This window comes from Portunus trituberculatus, chromosome 36 (assembly GCF_017591435.1).
Source record: "Portunus trituberculatus isolate SZX2019 chromosome 36, ASM1759143v1, whole genome shotgun sequence".
NCBI lineage: Eukaryota > Metazoa > Arthropoda > Malacostraca > Decapoda > Portunidae > Portunus > Portunus trituberculatus.
The window spans coordinates 7,864,094-7,874,687 of NC_059290.1; the positions used below are offsets into that span (position 1 = coordinate 7,864,094).

The 10,594-nt window shown below is 47.1% G+C and overlaps 1 protein-coding gene across 8 annotated transcripts in view; it reads left to right on the forward strand.

Moving 5' to 3' along the window:
* LOC123513597 (serine/arginine repetitive matrix protein 1-like) overlaps window positions 1-7,072 on the forward strand; it is a 103,952-nt gene extending 96,880 nt beyond the window's left edge. For all 8 annotated transcript variants that reach the window (XM_045270847.1, XM_045270848.1, XM_045270851.1 and 5 more), the window contains 4 exons: window positions 1,419-1,618; window positions 2,238-2,375; window positions 2,696-2,786; window positions 2,939-7,072. In XM_045270847.1, coding sequence (XP_045126782.1) covers window positions 1,419-1,618; window positions 2,238-2,375; window positions 2,696-2,786; window positions 2,939-4,912 — 2,403 coding nt within the window. In that variant the 3' untranslated portion in view covers window positions 4,913-7,072. The remainder of the gene's footprint in view (window positions 1-1,418; window positions 1,619-2,237; window positions 2,376-2,695; window positions 2,787-2,938) is intronic.
* Window positions 7,073-10,594: the final 3,522 nt, after the last annotated feature.

Genomic DNA, 10,594 nt, shown 5'->3' on the forward strand with positions numbered 1-10,594 from the left:
CTTCTTCTTCTTCTTCTTCTTCTTCTTCTTCTTCTTCTTCTTCTTCTTCTTCTTCTTCTTCTTCTTCTTCTTCTTCTTCTTCTTCTTCTTCCTCCTCCTCCTCCTCCTCCTCCTCCTCCTCCTCCTCCTCCTCCTCCTCCTCCTCCTCCTCCTCCTCCTCCTCCTCCTCCTCCTTCACCGTCTCCTTCAGATATTTCATTCTCAGTTAGCTCTGTATGGACGGTGTAAAAAGGACCAACTTAAAACGGTGATCTTTGTAACACTTAACAACCTTTGCTTCCTTCATCCTCTTCTTCAGCGCCACTAAACCAACACCATCACCGCCACCTTCAGAAACTTCACTCGATCTCTACGCGGACGGATATTAAAATGACCAGTTAAATTATTTGAAATCTCCTCCTTCACCGTCTTAACCCCTTCAGTACCAGGACGCGTTTTCATATTCATTCAGGTTACTTTGGGCTAATTTATACACCTTCAGAAACTAATGTGAGGATTTGAATACTGAAGACTCTGGCCATTAATCTTTTGACCTCCATAGAACCTTCTTAATGTAAATATAATCGTCGTATCACTCTAAAAACTCAAGGTAAAAATGCGTTCTAATACTGAAGGGGTTAAAGAGATTAGACAAATTAATGGATGTGGATGATAGATGGAATTAAGTAGCTTTGCTCATACAGGGACTGCCACGTGTATAGGCCGGACAGCCTCTTGCAGCTTCCTCATTTTCTTATATTCTTATGTTCTGTGTCTTCTTCAGGAACTCGACTGGTTATATAAGGATAGACACGAGGATATTAACCTAACACTTGGTTCCAGAGTTCCTGTTACCTGTAGAAGTGGTTGTTACACGTGGACAGACAGAAAGGACTTGAACATCTTTGCACAACTGTTAAATCACAAAAAAAAGTAGAATATTGATATAAAAACTATACGTCTATCAATGAAATGTGTGTGTGTGTGTGTGTGTGTGTGTGTGTGTGTGTGTGTGTGTGTGTGTGTGTGTGTGTGTGTGTGTGTGTGTGTGTCTTAAGTTTTATCATCAACTTTAAATTAACTCTTAAAAAATCTCTATATAGTAAATAGCTTCCTACTTTTCAGAAATTTTACGTCTATCAATGAAATGTGTGTGTGTGTGTGTGTGTGTGTGTGTGTGTGTGTGTGTGTGTGTGTGTGTGAAGTCTGGTCATTAACTCTAAAATAATTAACCCTTAAAAAATCCATATATATAGAAAACAACTTCCTATTTCTTCTTCTACAGACATTTTACTCTCCTTACCATATGTGAAAGTCAATGAAAAGTGCGTGAAGTTCTTACTCTTTTATCATTTTAAGTTCAGAATTGCTAACTATGAACCAGCCTTAAAAAAAATCAATATGGAAAAATTCACACATACCTTCACCTCCTCCTTCAGAAATTCTACTCGACGTATGATGTGTGGACGGGAATACGCACGGCCGTCACCCTCGCCCTCTTCTTCGTCTTCACCGTCACCGTCATTCTGTACAAGAGTAAATGCAAGCCGCGCCGCAAGTATGAGTTGTACCCGAGCCTGGAGGATATGCCCGGCCGGCCCCTCGACTACTGCGACTACTGGTGTTCGAGCCCCGGCAGGTAGGTGGCAGGCGGGCACAAGAGAACACAAAGGAGGGACAAGATGCAATAGATCTCTGTGTTGTGATAAGTTGTAGTGTTTGATCGTAATTAAGGCGAGACTTGGTGATGAAGGGAAAGGTTTAGGAATGTAGACACACACACACACACACACACACACACACACACACACACACACACACACACACACACACACACACACACACACACACAGGTACTTAAGGTAAGCTCTGGTGCTCATTAACTAAACTACAGGTATATCAACAGGTAAGAGAGAGAGAGAGAGAGAGAGAGAGAGAGAGAGAGAGAGAGAGAGAGAGAGAGAAAGAAAGTCGACGGAAAAGAGATGAGAGAGAGAGAGAGAGAGAGAGAGAGAGAGAGAGAGAGAGAGAGAGAGAGAGAGAGAGAGAGAAGGGGGGTATTACGCCGCGGCTGGACAGTGATCGTTTACATGAGTGATGAGGTGTTGGTGGGATACAGTGTGGCAAATACACCTCACATACGTTTCCAGAATTGTCATAGTGAGTGTAAAAACTTTCCCTCTCATCCCTGTCCCTCCCGCCCCTCACTGCCTGTGCATTACTAACTCTCTCTCTCTCTCTCTCTCTCTCTCTCTCTCTCACGAGACGGGCCAGAAATCCAGCCAGGTGGATTCCTTGGGAGAATGCTACAACCAGGGCAGAGTCAAGACGGGGTCGGCGCCCCTGCCCACGCAGCGCTCTGTCGGCTCCTACTCCAGCCTCAACAACTCCTTCAGGTGAGTCCTGCGCCCCACCTCCCGCCCGCCTCATCCCCGCCCTGGGCACTTACAGATTAATTAACTTGTGTAAGTGTTCTTTGTTTAGCGGCGTTGTCAGGTAATTGTTGCTTTGGGTGCGTCAGTGAGGGCGACGCTGCGTAGGTCGCTAATCAAGCAGTTTTCAGCGTGTTTTAGCCTTTAGTGTTCAGTGTTGTTGTGTTGCCGTGTGAGGGTTTTAATTAGGCAGTGTTGTGAAAGTGTCAATACCTGGCGTGGTGTTCCACCCGCCCGCTGCCTCACCTGTCCTTCACACTCACCCTCTCCTCCCCCCCCCCTAGGGTGAAGAGTCTGCCCGGCAGCGTCATGAGGATCAACTGCTCCCGCAACTCTTCCTTCGAGAGGGATGACTCCCAGGCCACGGCCCACTCGGTGCGTGTACTGTGTGTGTGTGTGTGTGTGTGTGTGTGTGTGTGTGTGTGTGTGTGTGTGTGTGTGAGAGAGAGAGAGAGAGAGAGAGAGAGAGAGAGAGAGAGAGAGAGAGAGAGAGAGTGGCGCAGTGATGATGAGACTGTCCTCCACAGGTGCGGTCTGAGTTCCTGTCGGTGCCGGGGGTCAGGCTACAATCGACAGGGTCGAGCAGCGACGGCTACAGCGCCGGGTCGTCGTTGCACGACTTGAGCGGCGAGATGACGCCCATGGCGTTGCTGGGCGTGCCGGGGCTGGGGCCGCGGGGCAACAAGCCGCTGCTGCAGCTGGGCGGCATGGACTGGGACAGTGACCACGCCACCGCTGAGTGGGTGCAGACCATCGACATCAACGTGATCCAGCCCACGCCCAACATCTCACCCTGCGGCTCCGTGCGCAGCGTGTCCGATAACTCGGAGCTGTCGCGGTTGCCGCTGCCGGGGCGCGGCCGCGCCACCTCCCAGCTGTCTCTGGACTCTCCGGACTTGGACAGCCGGTCCATCGGGTCAGATTCTGTGTTCCTTGAAGAGTCCGGAGGCGAAATGTTCAGCAGCCGCTCGGAGAGCATGGACAGCGGCAGCCCCTCCCTGCTGGCCACGCCCCGCCAGGTGCTCACCCCTTCCCCACGCAGTGCGCGCCACAAGATTCAGTCCTTCCGCCTCGGCATCAACACATCTTCCCTGCCGCTGCCGACCTCCCCCACGCCCATACCTTTGCGCGCCGTAGTGTCCGACGCTGCCGCGAGGCCCCGAGACCAGCGTAGTCGCCAGAAGTTACTGCAGCGGCAACGAGTGCATGAGGAGCCCCTGGGAGGACTGGAGGTCGCGCCTAAACGGGGAGCGTCTCCTATGAGCTCCTTGGCCGTACCCACCCTAGGTAGTCATCTGCGGGCCTCGTGCGAACGTCTGGCAGCCCATGCGGCACTGCAGAAAGACCGTGATCACGCCAGCAGCAGGAGCTCCAGCCTGCTGGTGCCCTCGGTGTCAGGCAGCACCGAGGAGGAGCCAATGTGTGCCGTGTTCACCGTGCCCTCGCTTCGCCGCTGCAACTCGGCCACGACGCCCGAGCAGCAGCTGGAAGCCGAAGGGTGGCGAGGGACTGAGGGCGAGCAGAATCCGCTGATGCGCCGTGCAGACAGCGAGCAGAACCCAGTGATGCGCCGCGCAGACAGCGCCAACAGCAGGCCGCGAGTGTCCAGCGAGTCCTCGAGTGGCTCCGACGACGCCAGTGAGTCCGTGTCTTTCCACCTGATGGTGCCGGCACTCAGCCTGGACCAGCCCAGCGCCGACACCAGCCGCGCTTCCTCCCCGGCCCTCTCCCCAGACAGCTCCCCAAACACTACCCCTCCCCCGTCACGACGCACGCCTGTCACGCCCACCTCATCTGCCTCGCAGTCCCCGCGGCACCTGCAGTCCCCGTTCTCCACCTCCTCCACTCCCTCGCCCACACGGGGCAGGGGCGCCCGCAACAACTATCTGACAGTCGGGCGTGCCAACGGGCTGCATCCAGGGGGCGTGGGTGCCCGGCGCGGTGGCGTGGCGGGACGCGGCAATGGGCGGCGCGTGCTGCGGCGGCAGTACAGCCAGTGCATGCCGCCCAGCCCCACCCTGCGGGACGTGCCCTCTCCGCCAGGCTCGCTGCCCACCTACGCCGAGGAGGTGGACCTGGAGGGTGAGTGGACCTTCCCGCCTGCGCCGCCACCCTCGCCCTTCAAGGCGGGCCAGGCATTATACTTCCGTCAGGACTCCAGCTCCCCCTCACCCCTGCCGAGCTCCACACACCTCTCCCGCCAGGACTCAAGCCCCACCTCGCCGCGCTCCGCCGGCTACCACCTGCTGTGCCAGGACTCCACGCCCTCCTCCCCGCAGCTGCACCGCCAGGACTCCTCCCCCACCCTCTTCGCAGACAAGCCCCCATTCAGCCGCGAGGGCTCCTCCCCTACCCCGCCCTGCTGCACCAGGTCATCCCTCACCCGGGAAGACTCCTCGCCCCCCTCCTCCTCCTTCCCCTCCGAGATGAGGGATGACTCGCGCCACCCCTCCTCCTCCTCCACCGGCTCCTCCTCCTCGGTGATGGAGACTCCCTGCTAACGTTCGCCAATCGTGACTAGGACTCGGAAATGTAGTGACTCTTAGCTCAACCACAGGACTCGCTTGCGTCCGCCACACCCCCCAGGGCGCCAAGCTGCTCGTGCCACAGTGTCCTACGCCACATGTCCTACGCGCCATAGACACACCGTTTACTTGATGTATTAACTGTGCTAGATGTGTTGTATCGATCAGTCTATATAAAGCAAACCAAACGCTAAGTATATAATATCGTTCGTTCATCTCCGTAAGGCAAATACTACATAGGGTAGTATATCTATTTTTTCTTAGTCCGCCTCTAAAATATTTGAGTTTTCTATGTTACGTTTTCTTCCAAATATATTCGGTGGTATAACTCAATCAAACGGACCCGGAGGAGAAGGAGGAGGAAGAGGAGAGCAGCAGGAGGATATAAGTGACTCTTACGTACACTTGAGTTGTCTCGTAAGTAGCGTACACGGTTCTCACTTTGTTTCCTCACACACAGTCACACCACAGGCCTTGGACTAACGTGTTATGACAAACCTGTGACGCTCGCTCCCCGCCCGCCACCCTGCTCATGTCACACACTCATTCCTCCCTACCCTTCTCCCAGCGCCCACGCCTCTCCCTACGAGCTCTCCCAACACTGACACCCACTCATGTTCCCTCCCACGCCCCTTCCAACGTCTAAATCCTGTCACATACCCCCAACGCATCCACCGTCTCTCCCACCGCCCACATCTTCCCATGGTCTCAACACCCACGCCCTCCCACGTATATCCCACGTCACCGGAGGTCTGCCGCTGCCTTTCAACTCATGCCCTTACGAATGCTTCCTGACCAGTGTCCTTCCCGGCGCCACCCACGGCTGCCTGAAGGAGACCCAAGCGATCCCGTGAGTGAGGTGAGGTCAAGATGGGCCACTGGTTCACCGGGACGCCGCACTCCTGGTGAAGGCAAGTGGTGTACCCATCGCACACTCCTTTCTGTACCGCGCTCTCCTGATTCCTGACTCATAAAGTTGGGTTCAAGTGTTTTTTTGGGATAATTGGTGGTGGTGATGGTGGTGATGATAATAATGAAGATGGTGGTGATGGTGATGGTTGTGATGATGGATATTTTGGTGATGCTGAGCGTTATATGGAAGGCATTCGCATTATTGTCTTTATCACGTGACAGTTAATGAAAAAAAGGTAGAATAAAGTGAAGAAAACTGAGAAAGATAAGGTAGATAAATTTGAGAGTCGATTCTTAAACAATTAAGTAGAAAATAAGAAAGAAAGAAAGAAAATCAGGTCGATGAATAATCAAATTCTCAACTTGCTCAAAGGAAAAAAGCAAAACATGAAAAGAAAAGAAAACAAATGAATAATGAACTCTAAAATTTGCTCAAACACCGACCAAACCTCATCTTTTCCCTCCCCCCTTCCTCTGCTCCCCTCCCTCCCTCCCTCCCTCCCTCCACGGGATCGCAAATAAAATAAAAAATAAGTAAATAAATAATAATAATAATAATGATAATGATTCCCCCAAGATACGATATACCTACGAGAACAAAAAGTCATGTTGCTATTTCCTAACTGTGTCTTCTACGTCAAGGTAAGATTCATAAATTAAAAAATATAATAAAAAAAAAGTTACCAGGAAATCAAAATCCGAGGAGAGGAGGCCTAACTTTTTTTTTTTTTTTGGCTCTCCCTCCTAGGCCGCCAAGATTTGTTTTTATTAATGAAGTGTTGGTTATAACAGACTCCGAAGAAAATCATTGCACTTGTGAAAATAATAGTAATGAATTCCGTTAACGTTCTGAAAGGTAAGAAATGAACCAGAAAATACTTGAACTGCTGATAAATATATATGTGTTATAAAAGTATAAATATATATATATTATAATAAAGACAGTATGTTGTTTGTTAATTGACAGAGTTTAAAGTTAGACTGCATACACTTTACGTTCTTGGAAATAGTGAGGAGTGAACGTTTCCCGAGCGACTGAACATTTGCTGGTGACGAATGATTGGCTGCGCGACGGTCATGTGACGCAGGGAAGGCCCGTGATTAGCAGTGACGCAGTGGTGACGTCATCCAGCTCGGCCAATAGGATGCGTGCGTGAGTCATTACAGAAGGAAGAGGATTTATATTTGTTTATAAACTTTATAAAGGAGGTGAAAAAATACATATTCTTATGTGTTTGAATTGTTGCCTTGCTGTGTGTGTGTGTGTGTGTGTGTGTGTGTGTGTGTGTGTGTGTGTGTGTGTGCGTGTGCGTGCGCGCGCGCAACTTCTAATATCACGGTTGCCTGAATAAAAATAATGAAGAAGAAGAAAATAATGAATAATAATAACAACAACGACAAAGGAAAAGAAGAATAACATCAACATCACATTCCATAATACAAAAAGACGTGAACAATCTCTCTCTCTCTCTCTCTCTCTCTCTCTCTCTCTCTCTCTCTCTCTCTCTCTCATAATGAGTTAATAATTATGCTAACAACTTTTTCCTTTCAACGTTCCACGCTTCCCTTCTCTCCTTCCTTCCTTATCTCTACCCCTTCTCTCTCTCTCTCCTTTCTCTCCATTCTCTCTCTCTCCTTTCCCTCCTTCCCTTTCCTCCATCTCTCCATTCCCTTCCTTTGTCCATCTGACCTTCCTGCCTCTTGAAAACCTCTTTCCTCCTCCTCCTCCTCCTCCTCCTGGTCCTCCTTTTTCTTCCCCTTCATTTCAAGCTCCAGTCTCTCTCTCTCTCTTCCTTCCTCCACCTTTCCCTCTTCAGCCTCAGTACTTCTTGACCTCTCGTGACCTTTTCTGACCTCCAGCGTGATCTGTGGGTTGGTTCCCTCTTAAGATAAAGTTACGTTGTATATATTTTTTCTTTTTTTTCCCTCTTTTTCTTTTTTTTTGTGGTGGGCGGTATTGTTTTGGATGTTGTTTTCGTTGTTGTCTTTTGTTGTCTTGATTGTGATGTGGATGTTGGGTTTTGTCTTTGTTGATTATTTTTGTTATTGTTATCATTATTATCATTGTTTTTAGTCACAGGAGTCTCATTATCATTCTTCTTCTTAATCTTCTTCTTCTTCTTCTTATTCTCATTCTTCTTCTTCTTCTTCTTCTTCTTATTATTATTATTATTATTATTATTATTATTATTACTACTACTACTACTACTACTACTGCTACTACTACTACTTCTATTATTATTGTTATTGTTATTTCTACCACCGCTACCTCCACCACCACATTCAAAATCACCGTTATGTTCTTTTGACTTTCATTATTACATACAAGTAAGACAATGAAGAATACTCTAAGAACAACAACAACAACAATAAAAACAACAACCCCAATGCTGCACGCAACCTCAAGATTTCCAAGACTCATTCCATCTACTTCACCTTGAGGAACTGCTGTGAGTCTAGAGGGAGGGAAGGAAAGTGAAAGAGGGAAATGAGAAGTCGATAATAATGATAATACAATAATAATATAATGTTTGATGTTGGACAGGTGATGAAAGGGCTTGATTGAGTGATGAAAACAATGAAAGGGATATACATCATTCGACACGGCCATATTTCAAGGTAGGCTTTCTCGTGTGTGTGTGTGTGTGAGTGAAAATTCCTGTCCGTACATCAAAACATGTCATTGCCTTCTTCTTGCTGGTGATTTGAACATGCTCCTGGGAAAGTGTTTTTTTTTTTTTTTTTTTTTTTTTTGTGGTGGTTTGGCAGAGTTCCATGCTGTAGAAGTTATTTGGGTTTTCAAGTGCGTGTTTACATATCTAGTGATTTAACAAGAGTTCTAGGAATTTTAAGTGGGTGTAGTGGAAGTTATTAAGAGTTTTAAGTGTGTGTAGGTATTTTCAATGGAAATTTAACATGGATATTATAATTCTAACTGGCTGTAGTGAAAGTTATTAGGGTTTTCAAGTGTGTATATATTTTAGTGGAAATTTAACGAGCACTGCAATTTTAACTGGCTGTAGTCGAAGTTAGTAGGGTTTTCAAATGTATGTTGGTGTTCTAAGTGGAAATTTAACGAGGATTCTACTATCTTTAACTGGCTGTAGTGGAAGTTATTGGGATTTTCAAGTGCATGCTCTATATTTCTAGCGAGAATTTGACAAAGTGTATACTATTTTAACAGGCTGTAGTGAAAATTATTGGGGTCTTCAAGTGTGTGTTTATATTCTTAGTGGAGATAGAACGAGGATTCTACAATTTCTAGTGGCTGTAGTTAGAGTCATTAAGGTTTTCAAAGGGAGTTTCGTGGTTCCAGTGAGAGTTTAACGAGGATTTTGCACTTTTTATAGGCTTTAGTGGAAGTCTCATGGTTTTCAAGGTTGTTTTCCTTAAATATGTATAATTCTACAAGTTTTAGCAAGAATTTTACACAGAAAGAGTGAACGAAAACGAAGAAAAACAAGACAAAAATAAAAGAGAATGAAGAAGAAAGCGAAAGAAATAAAGCCACTATCTCCTCAATATTCTGATGCTGAAGACAAACAAGTTCCATTCTCTCACACTAAACAGAAAACGTAGGCCGTAAACAACTCGAGTACTATATTATACCAAACCCTTAAAAAATTCTCGTTTTCTAATTAAACTAACGGGAGATACTGAGGTAATTTATTCTTTATTATCCCAAATTATTCCCTCTGGCGGTAGAATGTACAGTTATGAGGGAACGCACACACATACACACACACACGGTCAGTCAAGGTTGTTTTAAGTTACTTTTGTGTCAGGAATTCCCCGAGAGAGAGAAAGAAAGAGAGAGAGAGAGATAAATACGAACTGGTTAAGTGAATAAGATTGAGTGAGTGAGTGAATGAGATGAACAAAACAAGCAATACATGATCACCAATATTCACTCACTCCCTATCAAATATACTCAACCCATACCTAACATTCACTCACTCACTCACTCTCCATGTACCCAACCCATACCCAACATACCATTACAGTATCATCACCCATCCCTTTCACACACACACACACACACACACACACACACACACACACACACACACACACTCCCTTCACTTCGCCCTCCCTTCCAGCACTAGAGTTCACCAGCGCTTCATCCAGCACACCGAAAGATCTAGTAATAAACACCTAACCAGCTTAACTTACTGAATTCAAGCACGTAAATGGAGTTTATTAGCATTTTTAACAGTTTCAGTCTTATCAACACTTATTTTCCCGTTTCTTTTCTCTTTTTCCAACATTTTCATCATTTGTTTACTTATCCCTGTTTAAACCACCTAGTTGCAGTTGCTTCCAGTCTTCTGTTGACTTTCAGCGTCTCCTAATCTTTTTTCAGTTTATCTCCTTCGTTCTATGTATTCTTTCAACCTCTTCCAGTCTTGTACCCTGTTTTCTTTATCTTCTATGCTTTTCCAGTGTCTTGAATAATTCCTCAGTATCTTTTGACCTTCTCAGTCTCTCCCAGTTCCTCCCAGTCTCTCCCTGTCTCTTTTTTTTTTTTTTTTCGTTTTCAAGAGATTCTGAATGCCTCCCAGTGTTTCTTTGTCTCAGTAGCTCCCAATCCTCTTCCAGTATCTCACAGTCTTTACCAATACTTTCCAGCCTTTCCCAGTACCTCCCAGTCTCTCCCAGTACCTCCCAGACTCTCCTAGTATTTCTCAGCGTCCCCCCAGTACCACACAGCCTCTTCCAGTACCTCCCAGCGTCTCCTAGTACCAC